This window comes from Agelaius tricolor, unplaced genomic scaffold (assembly GCF_023055355.1).
Source record: "Agelaius tricolor isolate 1412-34295 unplaced genomic scaffold, bAgeTri1.0.p SCAF_19, whole genome shotgun sequence".
NCBI lineage: Eukaryota > Metazoa > Chordata > Aves > Passeriformes > Icteridae > Agelaius > Agelaius tricolor.
The window spans coordinates 7239044-7261191 of record NW_027269279.1 but is presented as its reverse complement, the minus strand read 5'-3'; the positions used below and the strand labels follow the sequence as shown (position 1 = coordinate 7261191).

Below are 22148 nucleotides of genomic sequence, written 5' to 3'. Positions count from 1 at the left end.
AATTCATATCAAGCGGCCAATGAGAGCGAAGAGAGGGCGGACCCGGGGCAGCCGCGCCCCGCCCCGCCCCGCGGTGCGCAGCCTCCCGTCACAAGAGGTGGGTCGGTGCCGCTGGAAGGGGCGGTGGTCGCCGGCGCTCAGGGGCATTGATGGCGGGGCGCGGCTGCTGAGGGATGTCGGCTGCGGCTTGTGGCGGAGCAGAGCTGGCACAGGCCGGGGTGGGACAGTGCGACTTGGCGTAGGGAAAACCGGGGCTCGTTGTTGCCCCGCGTTGGGAGCGCTGAGGGAAGAGCCCGTGAGGAGGGGCCCAGCGTGGCGTCCAGGTGCGGGCCGCCTCTCCGCCGGCGTGCGGGAGGGGAGGGCGGAACGGAGAGCCTGCGCTCCGCAAAGGGCTGGCTCCATCCCCGCACCTCCCTCGAGCGGCCGCCGCTCGCTCTCGCCTCTTTACCGCACAAAGCGGAGAGAGCCGTGTTTCCTGTCCAGGGACCTGCTGAGAAAAACGAGCGTAACTTCCCCATTCTTAACAGACGAGCCCTTCCAAAGGTGCAGTCCTGCGAGCGCCCCGAGCCTGGCCGGAGCGCGGGCTCGGCGGAGCGGGCACCGGCGGTGCCGCAGCCCGGCTGCCTCTGTGGGCACCCCCGAGCGCCTCCCTCAGTGCTACCCCTCGGGACTAGCAGCGCGTTTATTCTGGTTTCCGTCTTGATGTGGTGCAGTCACGTCAGAAGGATGAGGAAGATCGTGTGTCCGACCAGTCTGTCCGGGCTGTGAGCATTACCCAGCGGTTTGGGACCCAGAACGGCAGGGCAGGATGTCAGCTAGGGCGCCCCGGGCAACGTTTGCTATTATTTCTCGGAATCCACTTTTCTTCTTTAGGCTTTTGCTCTAATTTCTTTTAGCAGTTGTCATCCTGCTGTGGGAGAAACGCAGGTAATGTCACAGTGCATCTCACCGGCCCGAACAGCCTGTTCTTTCGGCCTCTGAGTATTAACACAGTTGTAACCACTAGAAATTTCTGAAACCGATTTGCCTTCTGTGAGTCACAAAATGTTCAGCAGTGCTTTAACCTGCTCAATATAAAGGCTGACTATTAAGAAGAGGGAGGGGATGCTCATGCATGATTTCATTGTAGTGCTATTAAAGGGAACATCTGGGGAAGGAAGTGTGGTACCTCAAGTTCTAATTGAACCTATTTCATAAACAAGGTGCATGACTGGATGTACCAATTAGGGTAGAGTTGTGTCAGATCCTGCATATTACAATTAGTCATGGTACTAGAGACCAGTTTGTGCATTGTTAAGAGATTTTTGTTGAAGAAGTTTCAAATATCTTTCAGATTTTCCATGGGGACTATTTTTTATTTGTGTCAGAAGGAATCAAGTCAAACAATTTAGAAATGACTGCTGGTAATGTTCGTGTGAAGCACTTTCATTCCTCATGCTTGTGGAATTGGAAGGAAAGTAAAGTTTCCCAATTCTCTATTTTGAAGACCTGTGCAGGATGCTCAGGTAGATATAGAAGTGAAATGCCTACCTTTCCAAAAGCCCTAATATCCACTATATAAGTAATTTCATTAAATATATTTGTGAAGGCTTGAAAGATCCAATGTGACATTTGCAAATAACATACTCATTGTAATGACTTTCATATTCATATCAAACTTATTTTTAAAAAGAAACATTTCAATTGCACATCTTTTCAGTAACCTTTTCCTTAATTTTAGGTTTCTCAGTAAAAGATTGTGAAACCAAACTTGCTACAAAAATGCAAAATTTTGTCCCCTGAAAATGGTATTGTCTTAACAAGTGTAGAAAAATAAGTTTGAAGATCTACATCATGGTCATTCTCAAATATTTTAAAAAATCAATCACATTCTCAGAAGTAAATTGGCTTTAATAAAACAAATCATAGGCTTCCAGTTGTTTGTCAGCTTGACTTTTTTCTTAGCTATAAAATGAAGTCACCTACTCTTTGCATCATGTTTCATATCACAGCATCTTAAAAATGCAAAAGTGCATCCTCACTTTATTTGCTGTTCAAGAGTTCATTTCCCATGGTGGGGGGATGGAAAAGCTGCCTGTTCCATCTCCCCCAGTCCCTACCTGATGTGTGGCTTTTGTGTGGTGGTTCGGAAGTTCCTCCCTTCCTGCACAGCAGCCTCTCTTCAGCCGCCTTGTCAACCACAGGAAGGCTGGAAGGAGCCTTGGCTTTCATTTCCTGTTTCTTCCATGGTTATTTTTATGAGGAGCTGCTTGTAGAGCTGCTGATCAAGCAGATATTCAAAGCAGGTGTTTTGATGGATATGTGAAAATTGCATTTACGGTAAAATAGTTGATATGCAGAGGAGCAAAGTGTGAACTATTGGCATAAAGCAGGTTGTAAAGCTCTGCATAGTGAGGCTGAAATTTCAACTTGAGGTATCAAAATTAATAGCAGACAGCTTCCATCAGCAGATGTAAAAATGAATAAGTTAAAAACCAGATACCTGTGAGTAATCATGTATTGGGCTTATAGAATCAAGTATAATGATGTATGGCCAAGGGCTACTTTTAGGTAGCTGTTAAACAGCTTTGAAAGGTAGAGGTTTTCTGGAACTGGCTCCTTTCATGGCATAGTTTACACCAAACATGCTAAGATAATTGATGGAAAAGATCAGCATCTTAAACAATTGTTGGCTGAATATCTGAATGGTAGATTAAAGAAATCTGTATTCTTGGGCTGAATCTCTGCTATTTGGGCTCACATAAAATGGTGTGTGTGCTACTTGCTACGTTTTATTTACATGAACTCTTCCATATCATGAACATTTTAATTTAAAGGTGCTTTGTTTTAATTGTTTTATGGTTTACTAGGTGAAAATATTGTTTCCATGATTTCTTAACAATTAGTATTTTAAAACAGAAGGTCAAAACTTGGTGTTTGTTTTGAAAGAAATATTCACCTACGTGCATGCTGCATTTGACATTCATAGCATTGGAATACATAAGGAGTTGAGTCACTTTGTTCCAACATAGTCCATAATTTTAAGAATATATAGCTACCAAGAAAGATCTAAAATGTATGCAATTACTTTGAACTCTACACCAAGATGAGTGTTTGCAAGAGCAGGTTTTTAAGTGGTTTTATACATCAGTTAGGAAGGGTTTCTTTCAAATTTTTCTCTGCTTGTTCCATTGACTTTTAAATACTGATTATACTTAGAAATGTCATCTAATAACTTATTATTTTGGGCTCAGTTTCTTATCACTCAGGAAATGTGTTTCTGATTTAACAAAAAAGGAAGAATGGGAACATTTTCCTCCAATAGTACATTTCTGCAGCTCTGAAACAAGCAAATCCCCCGTGTTATTTTAATTCGGAAAATTATTCTACTAATTGTTGTAATTCTCTTTTGTAACTTGAGGAAGAAGAGAGCTGTACTCTTGGAAGATGAAGATTCTTTGGGGAATTCATGCTAATGCAGTGGCCTATTCTATGACTACCTTAGGTGCTGGAATGATGAACAGCATTTTTAATTTCTACTACGTTAAGCTTTTCCTAAACCGATACAAAATTTCAGAAACGGGATTTCATGTGGCACAGGTACTGTACAATGGAATATTTTGATTGCCATGTTGTGCTATGCATCAGTGTTGTTGCAACAAAGTGATCCTTTTAATGACAGATTAATTCTGGAATCATTGCAATTAATTAACAGTAAATTATCTTTGACTTTAGTTAATCCATAAACAAGGGAACTTACACATAAAGCACATCATTTACAGTCTGTAGAGTAAAAATCTCCAGACTTAATTGCTGAAAAGATTTTTGTTTGATAGCTTGAAGTAATTTTCTAAACTGATTTTGCCCCTCAGCTCCATAGATAAGTTTGACATTAGTGCTTTCCTATGAACTGTTTAAGTACTTAAAGTCTGCATTTATCCTGCAAGTCATTATCCATGTGAGTAGCTCACGTTGTAAATGGTCTCCTGAAAGTAATGGGCCAGCTCATGTTTTGAATTAACTTACTGTGAGAGTAATATCTGAGCTGTGCAGGATGAAAACCCAGATCTATAAGGTTTGAAAGAGTGGAGTCCTAGAGACACTTTATTTCACATGTAGTTGGTCACCTACCTACTTACTCAATCTTATTTTCTCAAAATTTCTCTAAACCTATGAATACCCATAAGAATTTGTTTTAGAGTCTGTTTTGACTCTAAGTAGCTGTTACTAAGACCTAAGTAGCTGTACTAAGACTCTAAGACCTGTTCTACTCTGAGTAGCTTTTCTATGTATTTATTTATTGTCTGAATAGAAGTTTCTTTTAAATAAATACGCTGTGTTTGCAGAATCTCTGTAGAAGAATGACAGTAGTGACAAATTCCCTTGTTTGTGGCAGGTTGTGTTTATGATCTGGAACGCCATCAACGATCCCCTTTTTGGGTATGTGAAAAATGCCAATCACTTGTTTTTAAAATGTTAAAAGTTTAATAGTAATAAAATGCTTATAAAAATAGTAATACAATTAGAGTAATGATAATTTGGACAATTTGAGTTAGGACAATATGAAACAATAAAAGCAAAGAGGTACAGACACCCGGGTACCTTTTCTGGGCAGCATAAGCCCAGAAAAAGGACCCACATTAACAGAGGATTAACCCTTAAAAACAATAGCCCTTTCCATATTCATACACCTCATACATGATGCATAAATTCCATTCAAACACAGAATTCTGTCTGGTCATCATCAACTTCTTCCTCATAATCCTAACAGCGTCATCCTGCCCGAGAGGGGTGGGAAGAAGTTCATTTCTTCTGAAAATGGAGCAATAAATTCTCTTTCTTGTCATGGACGTATTTTATGAAAAATCCTTTCGCTAGGATCTTTTTTCCTGAGAAGCTGAGAAGCGTAATCTTCTCCATGTTTTGCTGCTTTGGAATGTGATTTGGAGAATTGTTTACCCAGCATGTGAAATTGTTTTTACTTGATGACCAATGACAGCCACCTGTGTCGAGGCTGTGAGCAGTCACAAGATTTTATTATCATTCCTTTCTATTCCTTTCAAGCCTTCTGATGAAATCCTCTCTTCTATTCTTTAGTGTACATAATTTATAATATACCATTAATAATTAATATATAAATTTCTATAATAATAACTAATATTCTAAATAACTAAAATAATAACTAATATATAATTCTTTTAATATAATATATATCATAAAATAATAAATCAGCCTTCTGAAACATGGAGTCAAGATTCTCATCTCTTCCCTTGTCCTGGGACCCCTGCAAACACCACTACACCTCCTCTGAAAGGTGTAGGTGTCCTGTGACTGTTATCTCAGTGTGAGTCCTTTCTTTTAGAAAAAAAGTATCCTACATAGCATAGTTTCTATTTTAACATTTTGTTATAACCTAAAACTATATTTAACTCACTATTTAAGAGAATATGTCGCCATAGGACATGAAACAACACGAGCGCACGCACCGCTGCTCTCAAGGTGAAGAAAAAGGGAAGTTTATTTTCTGACTCCAACATTTATAGTTTTCCAAAAGTGACAGTGGACTGGAGGGTGACAGTGCCACCTCTCCAATGACACTGGACAAACTAACAGTCCATCAGATTTCTCCTCCTCCATAAAAGAATGCAAAAAGAAGGTGTGTGAGAAAGTTTGCTACAAGAATGTAAACATCAGAAGGCTTAGTAAATCTTAAAAAAACCAAGGCCACAAGAATTAACAGAGCATAACTTTCTAACCCAACACATCCAATATTCATTCTAGTACTTGCACAAAGCCAACGATAAAATCCGCATTTTTCCCAGGTACATTCAGGACAACTCCCGGCTGAAGTGAGGCCACAAGAATTAACAGAGCATAACTTTCTAACCCAACACATCCAATATTCATTCTAATTCTTGCACAAAGCCAACGATAAAATCCGCATTTTTCCCAGGTACATTCAGGACAACTCCCGGCTGAAGTGCTGCGCGCGGCGCCAGTTCTCCATCCTGTACGGAGCTCCCCTGTACGGCCTGGCCTTCCTGCTGCCCTGGTTCCCCTGGAGGCTCTATGGGGAGGGCGACTGGCTCTGCAGCCTGCACCTGATCGTGGCCCTGTGTGCCTTCGATGGGCTGCTGACCTTCGTGCTGCTGGCACAGTGCGCGCTCTTCACCGAGAGCTGCCCCCGGCACGACGGCCGGCTCCGCCTCATCGGGTACAGCCAGGTGGCCGCGCTGCTGGGCTCCACCAGCGTTCTCTTCTGTGGGCTCATCTCTGATAATATGGAAAACTTTGGGTGTTTCCAGGTCTTCGTTGTTTTGGTCGCAGCGCTAGCGACAGCTTGTATGTGTTGCACAGGTAAATACAGCACGAGTCAGTACGAGCAGAGGGAAATTCACACGGAGGATGCTAAGCTGGAAAACGGTAATGGAGCTTTCTCCTTGGCCTCAGTAATTTCATTGACCAAACAGATTATGACAGAGAAGAACTTCCTATGTTTTGTAACAATGAACTTCTTCCAAGTCTTCCACCTAGCCTTCTACAACAATTTTATGATGATCTTCATGGATAATCTTATTCCTAAGGATGTCCTTTCTTCCTCAGTAAGAAGTATCATGTATGGAGCAGGTTTTATTTGTCCTCAGGTAGGTAGACATACTTTATTTCTGAATATGAAAACCTGTTGTTTTAGTAGTTCACGGTATCCATTTAACCTTGAAAAAAGTGCTGTATTTGGCATAAGGCTTTTGCCAGAATGAGTTCTAAATCTCACTCTAGAAGAAAATACCTCAGTGCAGGCTGATCAAGTTTAAGAGGTAGAGAGAGCAGACAGACAGGCTGGTGGAACATGTGTTTAAAACAATGTGAGACTTGAGTAGGCAAGGAATGAATGTTTTGTATCCTCCAGCACTTATAATACCTAAGCATAAAGGAATGAAAAACATGGCCAAGATCAAACATTTCTAAAGCAAATCTACAGAATTCTGAATTATTTTTTGTTTTGTTTTCCAATGCTGTGTATTAAAAATGAAAGACTAAGCTCTTCTTCAGGAAGTTTCTGAAATAAAATGCTCAAAATACCAGAAAAAAATTATAAAGTATTGAAAGCATTGTTAAAATATGTGGTATCTCAGTCATGGAAACCAAACAAAACTCTAAATAGCTGCTTTTGGAGAATAGTACATTCCCATTTATTTTGTTGATTGGTCTCTTGGTCAGCAGTATTTATGGGGAAGAGAGACATCCTTTTAAGAGCCCAGTCAGGGATGAGGGGAGGAATAATGAACTGAAAAGAGAAAGAGAACCCAAAAGAGTAATGTGTGAAAACAAGCAGCAAAAGTATATCCCACAGAATTTGACCATATTTGTTTGCAGTAAATAAAAAAATCCTCTGTTCATTGCCTTCTAACTTCTTTCTCTAGATCTTTAAAAACTTTCTCTGTGTTTACCTGTTGGATGCTGAAAGTTAGGATACTCAAAGTATGAGTATCCTGACATTCATCATAGGTGCTGATGGTGTTGAGAATTTTTTAAAATCGGGCCGTTATATTCATTAAATTGGAATGGGTTTTGATAAGTAATATGAATAAGAAGATAAATGAAAATGCAACTGGAATTCACAGCTCAATTTCAGTTCCCATTTGGGCTTTTGCATATAAAACATAGAGATCCTGAATATATCTTCTGTTCCATAACTCCTAACTATCTATAATTTCAACTTTTGTCCTTATCACAGCTTTAATAGTTTTGGGGCTTTCCCCTATACCTCAGGCATTTAGGTAATGAACTTTGGAAACAAATCAGAAGCTACAGAAGTTAGGAAAGATTAAATAATTTTACACTTAATATATAGCAATCACTTTTTAATTGATAAAATCAGTGTGACAGTGTGAAAAGAACAATCTTTCAGAAGCTGCGTCCCTCTCTGCTCCCCAGAGACTCTTTGTCTAGAAGGTCACTGAACCGTGGAGGGTTTGCTGTGACCTTATTTTTCTCAGGTTTTGTCCCTTTGAGCTCAAGATACAATAAGAGAATTCTCTGATGGCAATGTCCTGAACTTCACTTACTGGAAAAACACCCAACCCTTGTAAAATAAAGCTCCTTCTTATGAACTCTGCTTCAGTGGCCTCTACTAGAGTTCAGCTTCTGACTTAGGTTCCTTCTAGTAGTGGATGAGGAACACAACCTGCCCACAAGGAAAATGTTGCTGTAACATAGACAAACAATTCTGAATTTGCATCACTGTTAGTATTTTCCTTACAAACACACAGTCTTAAAGACGTGCAAGTAGTGAGGAATTTTCTAAGTCATAAGTACTTCCTGAGACAGAGTTATTTTGCAATTACAGGGAGACAGGAACATGGTGTTTATAATAGCAGGCATTACATGATCCCTTAGTATTTTTGGTGGAGGCACTTTTCAGCAAAATCCCTGAAAACAGCCAGGGGGAGGAGTATGTTTTAAATTCCTTATAACAAGATACTTTTCTTATACCACCTTTCCACATTTGTTTTACCTCCCTGATCAAGTAGAAATCTTGAGCTTTTTATACAATAGCATTTGCCATGGTAATCTTTGTCTGACCGTAGCATCCTGGTTTTATTTGTTATGTTAAAGCAGTTCAGTGTGGGAACAATTGTACAAGGAAAATTCTTTCCTGTTCTTCATCTGAATATTACACAGTTCATCTCTGTAACACAGAAGAAAGGAGAAAATGTGGGTCTTTATACAGATCCACAGATCTTTTTTGTATATTTGTGACAGACATGAGGACCATGTACATGTAGATGGTGACAAAGGCCCACTTAATGAAAAGAACATAATTCATTAGAGAATGTCCTATTGAAACTGAAAAGTGAAGAGCAATGTAGAACTTCAATTTTGTTCATACTCTAATCAGCACTTTATATAATTTTCATGAGTTAGCCAGTCACTAGATTCTCAGAATCTGCTCCTTGCCAAGATTGGCAAAATTAAAACTCAGCCGTGCACAAGCACTGGCCTCTGCCTTTCTGTGCTTGCTAGTGAAGCCTCTGACTTGCTTGGTTAAAGCTGTCCTGGTGAGCTTGCTTTGCCAACTTAAAAATCATGTGTGATTTCTATAAATGTCAATGAAAATAGTAATATTGATGAAAAGCAATCACTGAAAATACATCTTTTCAGCAGTTACGTGGCTAGATGATTGATTTACAGTTACCATACTGCAGAGCTAATACTTTAAGGGATATCTAAAGTAAAGATCATGAGCATTAAATAATAGTTAGGCATTGTGGGGAACTGTTTCCCTCAGGATACAGCAGTTCTCAGTGGCTAGTTTTTCAGTGAAAGGAGACTGTACCTAGTAGAAGTGGCATAGAATGAGCCAGTAGAGAGTTGTCTTTGTTCAATTTCTATTTTTTTATTTTGTTGAACTTCTTAGAAAGGGTCATTGTTTTCTTTTTCTTTTCTTTAAAGGGTATTAATTATGTCAGGTCTGTGTTTTATAGCTGTCCTAATGCTGAGACACTGTTCTGTACCTTTTCATCTTATATGTGTATATATTATCTTTTCAGTGCCTTGTTCTTCTTAGTCATGCTTGGTTGAAGAAGTTTGGTTATTACAGAATCATCTTATTTTCCTTTTACTATGAAGGAGTAGCTGCTGCTGTCATGTGTCTTCTAGGGCAAGAACACTATTATCTGCTGGCATTTTATGTCACAACAAACATGTAAGTAAATCCACTCCCTGTTCATAGACACAGCTGAAATACTTCTAACAGAGCAGACACTTGCTTTTATTTACCATGAAGATTCTGCCTCTGCTTTCATGGTTTGCATTCTGTTTCACTTACCAGAAAAGTTGAAAACTCCAGTTACAGCTTTTTTTTTTGTTCATTTTATTTTTTTTCAGCTTTTATTTTCTGCTTGAAATAAAAGAGCTGTAAATGCAAGCAGCAATTACGGTTTGCAGGCACGTGCCTCCAGTCACTGTACCCTGAGATGCAAGGGAAGGAGAATCTCACGAAGAGCCCAGCAGAGGATCAGTCTCTCTCCCCAGGGACTGTTTGCTAGGAAAGCTCAGCCCTCACCTGTGCTGCTGGAGCCCTTGTGTGCTGCACTGCAGCAGCTCTGGGTGACTGAGGCTGGTACCCAGCACTGAGCCCACTCCCATTACACTGTGCTCCGTGTGGGATGCCAAGCTGGAGCAATTTCACATAAGTACATAATGATACATGCAAAACTTTATTTGGTTGTAGCAGAATACTGTTACAGCAGTTTGTTTTTATTTCTTCATGTTCTCTTTCATTGTTGTCTTTCTCCATGTTCTTTCCTGCCCTCTTTTTCTTCATCTTTCCCTCCCCACCCCGTTTTCTTTCTTATTTTCAGTATTGCAGTCGTGGGCTACTCTAACACTGAATTGTGTGAACAATAAATTGAATTTCGTTATCTGCATGTTTTAAATGATGAAGATGTGTTTTGATTTCTCCAAGAAAAAATTCTGAGGTACCTAAAGACTGTATGTTTAAAGTGCTAGTTGTTCAAAGCACCTTGTTAGTAAAAGCTCATCACACCCAAAGTTTAATGACACAGAAATTGTAATATTTTAATTTATTGTTTCATTTGGCTATTTGTTAACAATCAGCTTTGTATGTGTGTGTTTCTATGTGTGTGTTGCATATCTATATACATCTATATACACTGTAAATACAGATCTAGGAATGCATGTAAACTATTCTTTCTATTCTAATTCTTCCACCTTGAAGTTTATCTTCCACATGGTCATGTCTTTTCCAGATTTCAAGAGCAAATTTTCAGTTTCCCCTTTTTTTGAGGTCTTTTCTCCTGATCATTTTAAATGACATTTACTGATAATGTAAATTTATTTGTCAAAGTGTTCACGACCTTTTACACCAATGCCCAGCAAAAAAAAGAAGAAAACCCCCCACTTTTAGTTTTGCATATTGATTTCTAATTCTCAACTAAGAACAGATTTGATAATGCTTTCAGATAGATCACCATGTTTTAAGGAACATCTCAGCTTTGTGTGCTTACAGAATATCAGTGTTGGTGTGTTTGTGGTTGGATGTCAGTTACACTTTCATTATAAAGTAAATAAAGAACTACGAACTTCTAAAATATTTTGTTTTTCTCTAGGGTAATTGTGCAAGCTTCATTTAGCTTGTTCAATTTGCCTTTGGCAGATATTGTTGATGCAGATTTAATAAAGCACAAGAGGAGGTAAGTCAGTCATTACTGGTTTTTTAAGCTTGCTGTTTGCCTTGTTACTCTTTGGTAATAAATTATGTCAAAGTAAAGGCAGTAACTGATCTGGGATCCTTGATACAGAAATACTTTTTGTGAGAGCAGCTTAGCATAAGTGAAGATCAGAACTTGAGTAAAGTTTCCTGCAGTTCCTTCAGTAGAGTAATTTAAACAGATTATTAGGTGATTCCTCTTTTTTCTTATTCTATAATATAAGCCAAGTCCTTCCACTTTTTGTAGCTTTCTTTTTGTTAGCTTCAATTGAATTACTTTAATCATGTATGGAATTTTCTGAACGAGGCCTTGCCAAGATGGAAAAGGTGTTAAGAAAGCTTTGCCTATGCTAGGTAAAATGCAGATTTCAAAGTCTAACTGGTTCTTTATCTCCCTGAAATAAAAATGATAAAACCTGCTGCAGAATAGCATATTGCAACTCAGTGATCTTTTGGATTTTTATCAAAGTGCACAGAACTTCCTGTGGGTTCAATCACTTGTTATGTAAGTGTAGATTCCTCCTGGTAAAGAACTTGCCCCTCAAATCTGTTGCTTTCATGAGGAAAAAATTACCTCATTTTCTGGCCTATGCATGCAAAATGTTCAGTTGTAATTAATTCTCCATGCACTCTTCAGTCTAATTTAACTTCAATAATTAATCAAAGTGCACAAAGTTGAATTTAAGTACAAGTCAGTTCAGAATTAGGGCCTAGCTCTGTCTATGGATATATGTGTGTATATATATTTTTATATATATACTTGTACACACACCCTGTAGAGGTTTGTAACTTTTAATTTCCAAATAAATTTAAATTTCATTATGAGAGTAGATCTGCTAGAATGTGTGAACTGGATGAATCTAAGGATCATGATATTTAGCATTTGCACATTCAAGCTTTTTTAAATCACAATTGTAATTAATACACTAATAAGTTTGTGTTGTGCAATAATTTGGTTTTTCCCAAATATTTTAGATTACCACTTTCCTCTATGGTTTTTGGAACCAATGCTTTATTTACCAAGCCTGCCCAATCTTTGGCTCCAATGATTGTGGTTACAATACTGAATCATTATGGATATTATAACCTGAATAATGTACCTGGTCGTCCTGATATAAGGTGAGTTCAAAAGAGATACTTTAAATCTTAGAAAATAACATTAATCACTCCTCTAATCTAAAAATAAAATTGATCAGCAATTACTTTGCATCAACTTCAAAAACATTAACATTTTAAAAATACTTATTAGTTGTTTTTGTCTGTGTAGAAGCACAAACGTTTTTTAAAGAGTAAATAATTTATTAAACAATATACATGAGGATATCTACCTGTTTTGAAAAGCAAAGGATACCTTTCATCCCCTGGCTTTTTGCAATAAAAGAAGAAAATGTTTGAGATCGCTTAATAGCTCCTATTAAGATACATATTGTCCTGGCATCTGCATTTTGTTTACCTCATAAACCTACTTCCTTAAATATATAATATAAAATGTTAATCAGATTTTTTGTTGTTGTTGTTTTTTGGGGTTTTTTTTGAGAGAAAGCAGTATAATCACTGGAGGGACAGACTTTGCCTGGAGTAGGAATGGATCCTTGTGGCTCCAATAGTCCTTACCATTCTAATGCTAATGATTTCATTGCAGTCCCTGGAGACCTTAATACAGCATAAAGCTGTGGTTGCTGGTTAGTTGGACATGTGTGGGCTTTTATAAAAATAAATTAACAGGGAATAACCACTCTGAAAGGGTCACAAGCTGTATTTATGACCATCAGGAGGAAGTGGCAACATAAGGAATAACTGAAGTCAGGGCTAAATGGAAAATTCAGTCCTGATTAGGATTTACTTGAAGGAACAGCATGAATATCCTGAGAGCTACACAGCTCTCCTAAACCTTTAGTAAAAACCTAAAGGAACAGATAAAACACAATTTTATATGGACTTTGGTGGAGATTGTTCCTGAGGGAGAGAAGTCTGGTTATGAGTCACCTAAGGTTAGGAGAACATTCCATATTTGAAGAATTTTCAACAAAAAATGTATGAGGACAAGCATGACATAAAAGAACAACAGGTGGTCTTCAGAAATGCATCCAGACAGAAGCAAAGGCAGCTTAAGTTTGAGGCTATGTGTGAGAACAGCTTATTTTAATGCTCTCTGTAGATAGCCAGTGAGATGATGTGAAGAGGACATGAACCTCATTATAATGTCAAATAAGATGAGTGATTTTTGCAGAAGACTGGTAGGTTGAACTGGAAGTGGATATGAGAGGGCTGAATATATTCATCTTGATGATTCAGAGAAATTCAGATTTGAAACATAAAAACTGCAGTTCTGATCCCTTTCAATCAGAGAAATGATCCCTTTGTGGATGGATTTTAAATCACAGTAGTCATAAATCTTTTTTGCCTGGTAAATAGCCCCTGGACTATAGCAACAATAAATTTATTATATAGAGGTTGAAATACTTGGAATGCTTAGTCTATAAATCCTGTGTTTTCACTTGAGTCATGCTGAAATTTTATTTATTTCACTCAGGCCAGGAACAGCCTAAAACATACAAAGCTGAGATTAGTGAATCAGAGCAGCTGAAATACATATTTCTCTTGCCCATCCTTTCAAAAATAATTTCTTAAATATGAAGCAGTTTGCCTGTGTTTCCTGTATATTTGGTGTGTGAATGGGTTTTCCTTTGCTTGCAAATGGAGTACAGGGTTGATACACAATCCATGAGGACCAGAAAGCTCAAAGTTGTTTCAAGGGAGTCAGTTTGCCCTTGGCACTGTTTTCAGACCATTGACTGAGCTAAAACTACTTTATATATATATATATATGTATATTAAAACCTATTGCCTGGTCTCATATTTCTGCCATAGGCAGACAGTTAAAATACACTTGCCCCAGGACCAAGTTGTTTCAGGACAAACAGAAATTAGGTACAAGAGATTGTTTAAAATACACCCAAACTGTTTTGGGGAAAAAAAGATTTTCACACACACAAATTATATAAAATTAAGTATTATGACCCATGCCAATACAATCTCAGCTCTGTCCTTCCTCCTTCTCCAAAGCTGGCAATATCTACAATATCTATTAAGTGCTTTGGAAAGCATTTGCTTTATTAGGTGTAGTGGCAGTGAATTGTGAAGATAGTACAGAGGACCCTTATTCTGCATTAACAAAATGTCTGGGCCCTGAATAAATATATCTGAAGAGCTTCCAGCAATGTTGTTTACTGGGACAAGGCAGAATATGCAGTCTGTACACTATTTGCTGCATTCTGAATTATTTTTAACAATTGATTTTACTAACAGTTATTACTTTTTCTTAAACTGAGAGTGTGGGGATGACACAGAGCTGGGGCTGTGGCACAGGGGGTCACGCTGCCACTGGGGGGATCTTGGCAGGCTGGACTGGAGAATGGGCTGGGATGAAACCAAGTCCTGCAGCAGGGCAGAGGTGATCCTTCCCCTCTGCTCACTCTCTGTGCCTCAGCCTCTGGAAGTGTGGGCACTGCACAGAAGTTAAGCACTTTGTCATGGATTTAAAGATATTTATTTTAATATCTTTAAAAATTGAGCAGTGCTTTGCAGAATGGAGTGTCCTGATTTTTCCTGTCTTCCATGATCATAGCAAAGCAGTCTGTATCGCTTGAGATGTTATTTGTTCTTGTTTGGATTTTGGTTTTTTGGTTTTTGTTTTTTTAGTTTGGCTTGATTTTTTTTACTTTGCTATGGAAAAGATGCCTAGTTTAAAACCTCCCTCTTCTGGAGAGCCACTGCAACTACCACCAGCTTCTCTTGAGAGTGCTTTTGAAATTTGTTCTTCAGAATGAAGTTATTTGGCAGCAATTCTTCATTATTTATTGAAGGCACTTAAAACTGTCAGTGATTTCATATTGAATTACTGAACTACCTGTCATTCTGTTCAGAGTGATTTTAGGGCTGTTTAGGGAAACATTGTATGTTTTATTAAGGTAGATGTGGAAATTTCTGAAGTTACTTGTTCAACTGTAATTGTGATAAAATCAAGATCTGCTCTTGATTTATCCCAGTCCCTTAATGAAATATTTTCCCATTTTCCCATTCCTTGTTTTGTGTATTATATTGTTTCATAATTCCTGCAATAACTTAAGGTTTTAGAGTACAACAGGTAATATTACCTTCTTAAATCAGCATAATTCCAGTGAAACCAAATCAGGCTTGAACGTGTGAGTGATTTTGCAGATGTTCTTTGTGTAAAGGTGGAATAATGTTAGCATTGAAAACTGCAGTCCTCTTCAGTGTGCAGAGCAAGCCAAATGCAAGCCCCAGCCTCCTGTTAACTGTGTCTGAGTGCTGTTCTCTTCATGAGGTGGTTAAACAATGGCTGTGGGCTCTCTGCTGGCGCTGCTCCTGCAGGCCCTGGGGGCAGCTGTGCCAGGGCTGTGCATGACATGGGCTCCTGCAGGCCCTGGGGCTGGGGGCAGCTGTGCCAGGGCTGTGCATGATGTGGGCTCCTGCAGTCCCTGGGGCTGGGGGCAGCTGTGCCAGGGCTGTGCATGACATGGGCTCCTGCAGGCCCTGGGGCTGGGGGCAGCTGTGCCAGGGCTGTGTGTGATGTGGGCTCCTGCAGTCCCTGGGGGCAGCTGTGCCAGGGCTGTGTGTGATGTGGGCTCCTGCAGTCCCTGGGGGCAGCTGTGCCAGGGCTGTGCATGATGTGGGCTCCTGCAGTCCCTGGGGGCAGCTGTGCCAGGGCTGTGTGTGGTGTGGGCTCCTGCAATCCCTGGGGGCAGCTGTGCCAGGGCTGTGCATGACATGGGCTCCTGCAGTCCTTGGGGGCAGCTGTGCCAGGGCTGTGCATGACATGGGCTCCTGCAGTCCCTGGGGGCAGCTGTGCCAGGGCTGTGCATGACATGGGCTCCTGCAGTCCCTGGGGGCAGCTGTGCCAGGGCTGTGCATGACATGGGCTCCTGCAGTCCCTGGGGGAAGCTGTGCCAGGGCTGTGCCTGACATGGGCTCCTCTCCTGGAGGTGCACTGGAAATGCCCTTGGACACAGGCCAGTAAACAACTCCAAATGGAAATGATCGTCCCTGCCAATAAACACTGGCTATGGCCCAGTGGCTGCTCGTGACCATTTCCAGCCCCAGATGCAATTGCCCGAGTGATTGAGTGATTCACTTGTGAGCCTGTGGGCTTTTGTTTTCCCCTGTAGCATTAACATGTACATGGTTTGAGATAAACTGTGCTCATTTCTGAGCCTGGCTCTGTACTAAGGACAGAATCTGGGCTTTGTTGGAGGTTGCAAACATTTTTTTCTGTTAAACTGAGCGAGACATGAGTTGATTCTTTCATGATTCAGAGGAGCTCTTATGTTTTATTCCAAAACCTGCTCAAGGTTTGGGGGATTTTTCAGAGATTTTAGGTTTTTTGGACCATTTCCATAGCTGTTGTGTGAGTCTCTTATTTCATCCCTGAATGCTAAGGAAAAAAATTAGAAAGGAACATAAACTGCCTCATGGAGAGAAAGTTCACTTAGGGGCTGTTTCTCAGCTTGAGTTGACTTTCCTGATATTTAAGTAATTAGAATCCCATAATTAACAGAATGCAAGTAGATAATGGTTCCTACTAGATGAATGCCAAAATGCATGCTTTGAGCTGTCAGAAACCATGCTGCTCATAAAAGGGAGCTCATTTAATTCTTGCATTTTCTTGCTTCATTCATATTTGCTGATGCTTTTATTTATTTTTCATTAGAGAAGATTTAAATGAGGAAAGGCCATGCATTCATTACAAAAAAAAGAAAACTCGTGTTAATTTCACATTTATTCTTTCTATGCCTTACATTATCTTGTAATCACTTATTTTAAAACCAAATGGAATAAGGCTTGATATTTCAAATGGCCCTTGAAACCACACCTGAATTTTATGCAATTATCTTTATTTCTGTCTAGCATTCAGCATCTAAAACATCACACTATGTGGATAGTTAGAGCCCAGATTTCAACTCAAATAAATTAATTTCATGTTCAAATGGTTGCTTCCATTTTCTACTTTTCTTTCTCTTCCAAATTTTTCAGTCTTATTAAAGCTTTTTGGATGCTCTGTTCTATAATTGGATGAAATTTGCTTAAATGGATTTCTATATTTCATAATCAGGAAAGTAGTGAACAGGATTTCTTAGGTTGTATTAAAATGAACTCTTTCTATGCTAATTGTCTGAATTCCTCCCACCTAGAGAAAACAATATATAATACATATCTGCATGTAGAATTAGAAAATACACAAGATATTTCTATTTCTTTTACTTAGAGTTGACAGTACAGTAGCATGTCTTTGTTTATAATGGGAATGATTTAAAAATAACTTGTTTAGTGATCATGGAAGTTAATCTTCATATTGAAAGCTGGGTTCTCATTGGTTCCAGCAGGTCGTTTTTAGATCTCCACGATGCCATGTTCTACCTGGTCTGTCTGGTTCCCCTCTGCATTGCAGTCCTGCAGATCCTGACCTGGACTCCCTTTTCCATCCAGAACAGCCACCTGGCAGCTCCACAGTAAATGTGGAACAGTGGGCACTGCATCTCCTGCTGAACCACAGGAGAGTTCAGTAAGTTTTTCATGTGAGAGAGCAAAATTGCAAGATGAAACACAGTTTGTGTGTTTCATTCAGTCCCTATAGACTGTGACTCACATGCAGCCTTAATGCTGAGCCTACACAAGTTTTTCCTAGTTCAGTTGCTTTCTGTTAATGGGTTTTATCCTTAATTACTTTATTTAAAGTAATTTCTGGTATATAATGATTCCTGTTAACTCATTGGAAGAAAGGATGTGGCAGATCAAGGAAAGGAATCCCAACCCAGCACCTGGAATTCCAGGGAATGATGTTTTCTGAAGCCTACTGGTGGATTAATTTTGCCATATTGATAAAATGGCAGATCTCTGAAGCTAATCTGGAAAATCCCAGTGGACATCCCTCATGGATGGCAGGGAGATGAAAATTTAGATGGTGTCCAGCTGGCCAGTATGAAGACAAATCTGACAGCTACCATGGGAGGAGCCAAGAGTAATTAACTGCCCTGTGAAAGTCTGTGTAAGGCTACAGGAGAAAAGGATTCAGATGCTCTTCAGTGTTGCTCAATATGGAAAAAGCTCAGTAAGTCCTCACTGGCTTTCAGAATCCCTGGTTGGTGAAAGGTCAGTGCAGTTTTCTGGCTTTAAATAATTTTGGAGGTATCCTATAAATAGTGCCTGATACAAAATGTCATTGTGGCAAGGACAGCATTAGTCTGTGGGTGTAGGGTTCAGCTCTTGGACAAATGGAGGTGTGCACACACAGTTACTAAACCAAGCTCTCCCTGTTCAGTGGTGTTATGTTGGCTAATTCATGTGGTGTGTAAATATTTAAGTTAATTTCTGAATCATCAAGTTGAAGTTAGTTAATTTCTGATTCATTCTTATCAGTTAAGATTTTAAATGAATCCTGTGATTTTTATAAAATAAAGGGGTTTTGACCAAAATTTAGAAACATTGAGTCCTCTCTTCATTTCACACATTGCAATGATAATACACATTAGCATATTTACAGTACTCCCATTGAATCAATGTTATTCTTCCTCCAATATACCCACAGTGTAAATGTGCAGTGATAAACCTTTAGCACAATACAATCACTGCATTTTTGTATTTTGTTTTGCCTGGGCAAATACAGTTTTAGTAGCACTTTCTTAGGGAGTGCCACTTGAAAACACAAGAGCATTGTGTGGATCCCAGTTTTAAAAGGCTGAGCAAGCTGATTTTCAAGGCTCTACACTAACTGTGACAGGTAACTTGGAGAAGAAAGGAGTGTAAGAAATGGCTTTGCATTTTGGTGGACACCAGCATAATTTAATGAAGAAGTTTGAGATTTGAAATACCAGAGTTGAAAAAAACCATTCATTTGTGCCTTGGCTTTTACATTTGCAGAGCAGAAATAATCATTTCCTTGCCTTTTTTGAAGTGTGAAGGGCTTTCAAGGCGATGAATGAAAAAGAGGGAGATCATCATTAAATATTTAGAAATCCAAATGAATCCTTTGATAGAAATATGAAGATTTATGTTAAAATGTAAGAAGCCAGAACTGTGGTGAAGTTTGAAGTTGCCTTATCTGGTTTTTATCTGTCTTGTCAGAGACACTGTTGTCCATTAGCATTGTGCATGCTGACAGCATTATGTGCACATCACCTGTGTGCTCTGTGGGTGGGTAAATACCAATACCAGAGCAGATACAGCCTGGGTGTTTGGGGCTTGAATTTGAAAAGATTTCCTGCATTGGATGTATTTATTTCATGTCTGAAAGGCAGGAGTAGAAGTCAAAGGAATTTAAGTTAATATAGTCAATATAATCTTTGATTCATTATATGAAAGTCTTCTCCCTGACAGTTCCTTTAAAATGGTAATAACATTAGTCCCTTTTTTCTTTATTGTTTCTGCATTTCCTAAATTTCCCATGTTTATCCTATCTTCATAGAATATATATTTTAACATATACAATAAAATAACATTATTGTACCACAAATAGGGTTTGTTAGGTGACTGTGTTAGTTATTTCTAATATTAAATTACTAGAATATAGTGTACAACTGGAAGAGTACCATGCTATACAACAGGAAATCTAATAAGTGGTTTTAAGAGTCAAAATTACATCAAGAATTCATTGAAATAATCAGAAATATTTTTTTCTGGAAAATTTCTGGTAAAGTTACCATTAATTTGCTGAAATAAGAAAGGAGTAAGGAGTTATATGACTCAATGCACTGTTTGAATAGGCTCTACAATCTGCTGCATCTCTAGAATTCTTACAGGAAAAGTACATAATCAAAGATTTCTAAGCAAGACAGCCTGAAGATAGGAGACATTAACTGTAGAATAAACCAGTTTAGGAAAAAAATCTGAGAAATACAATTCAAATTATTTAATATATAAAATATTAATAATTTCCCAAATTTATAATGCACTATTCTCCCATTTGTCTGTCCTATTTCCCTTGCTGTAAGGGCTGGAGAAATGTCCTTTAGAGCATCAACAGTCAATCCCAAAGAGGACTGGAAGGGTGCTCTAAATTTGGGTGGTGGTTTCCTCTGGGAATAGAAGGCTGGCACTGTGCTGTGACTGACATTGCTTATTCTCCATTTCTCTGTCACCCACTAAACTTTGTTATCTTCTGCTGAACCTACATGATTGGTTTTGGCTGTGAATCAAGTAAAGGATGATCAAAGGCAAAAGTTCAATGTCTTACAACAGCTGGTTTCCCTGCTTTCTCTCCTTATTAGCCAGCAGTATCTGAGCTTGAACTCCCACTGCTGGAAAAATGCCTCAATTTAATCTGGATAATTTAAGAGTGTCTAAAATAGTCTCACAACTGATAAAGAGGCTGTAAGTGTGTGTATAATATAAAATATGAAATGCTGTGGTAAGCTCAGAGGAGGAGAAATGTGATGCTTGAATCCCATTCTTAGAGGTTCTCTATAAATTCTGAGAATATGGAACTTAAAACACTGAATGAATTTTATTTATTGAAAATCAATAAGCAGAAATGTCTGCTAGACTGAAAGGATGTTGTCCAATAGACACTAAAGAATGTTAGTCTAATACAGTTGTAATATAATATATGGTCAGTGATAGAGTGAAAATATTGAATAAATGACAAGAAAGCATATTTAATTTTAAGTGAGGAAAAATGATGTTTTGTGGAGCTTACATGCCCACTTGTGTTCTGGTCTTGTACAAAAAGACCTTCCCAGTCTCCTGCAGCCCTGATTTTGAAGCTGCTCAGTAATTCATGGATGTTCAGTGTTGCCATGGCTGGCAGGAATGTTTACATTTGGATCCAGCTCTGCAGCCTAATGGGTGCTGTCAGGAAGACAAGCAGGAAGGGCAAGGAACACTTGAGATAAGGCACATCTCCACAACTACTTCCAGGCACTTCCTGGCACAACTAAGCCAGCCTGGGGGGGGAAAGGCTCAGTAGTACAAGCAGGCAAAAGAATTCAGCTGGTTTGGTAAAGGAACACACAGCTGAGACTGGGGGGACCCCACAGCTGGGCTTCCTGGGTTACCTGTGGGGGAGAGGATTTCAGATACCTGGGTTTACCTTAAAGACCTGTTCCTGGTAATCCCTTTCTTGCTAATGTTTCAATAATAGAAGGGAAAGTTCTTTTATCACTGCATTTGCTGCCTTGAGAAGGCTGACCTAGAACAGAGAATAGATGGAGTTAAAGAATAAAGTAGGGATTTATTAGGAGGCCTCAGTAAATCCACCTTGGGCAGCACAAGAGCTCAGGCAGGCAGAGCCCTGGTTCACCCCAAGTGAACCCAGAATGGTCACAAAATGCACGACCAGTCATGGGGTCTCTCAGTTTTATAAGTTCTGGTTCATTTGCATATTGGAGTTAATTGTCCAATTACAGCTTTAGCTTATGAAGTCCCATCCTTCTTGTTTTTCTCTCTTCAGTCCACATTGTTTCTGCTCCTGGACCTGAGATTTGGATCATTTGTCCTTGGTCCTCAGCTAGAGAAGGAAATGTTTTGTCTACCTGCTCTGTGAAGAGCGTTTACCATCCCCTGATATGAACCCCAGATCCACACACTAAAGCAGTATAAAATCTGAAAAATATAAAAGCTAAAACCTGAGGCATCACATTTTATTGGGAAAATTGAGGATTCACACTGTAGACTACACGAGGCTGTGCAGCCAGGCCTGCCCCTGAGGGGGCAGCACACAGCAACAACGGCTGGGTTCAACCCTTGGGGTGGGTTTGGGACCTTTTCTACTCCAGGGATTCAACTGATTCTAGAAATTTTCCACCAAGACAAAGAAAAAATGTTCTCCAAATGGTGGAGCAGAAAGTAAAAGTGATTCCATTATTTATATTTTCCCAGCACACTAATTGAATGACAAAGCTTGCTTACCCCACAAAGGGTT

At 39.2% G+C, this 22148-nt stretch overlaps 1 protein-coding gene across 1 annotated transcript; it reads left to right on the top strand.

Moving 5' to 3' along the window:
• Positions 1-83: 83 nt before the first annotated feature.
• LOC139598116 (transmembrane protein 180-like) lies at positions 84-18713 on the top strand. The gene is made up of 7 exons (XM_071444081.1): positions 84-3579; positions 4376-4419; positions 5933-6623; positions 9531-9685; positions 11112-11195; positions 12188-12331; positions 17617-18713. Exons 1-7 carry the CDS (start codon positions 3427-3429, stop codon positions 17744-17746), a joined length of 1401 nt encoding a protein of 466 aa, XP_071300182.1. The 5' UTR covers positions 84-3426; the 3' UTR covers positions 17747-18713.
• Positions 18714-22148: the final 3435 nt, after the last annotated feature.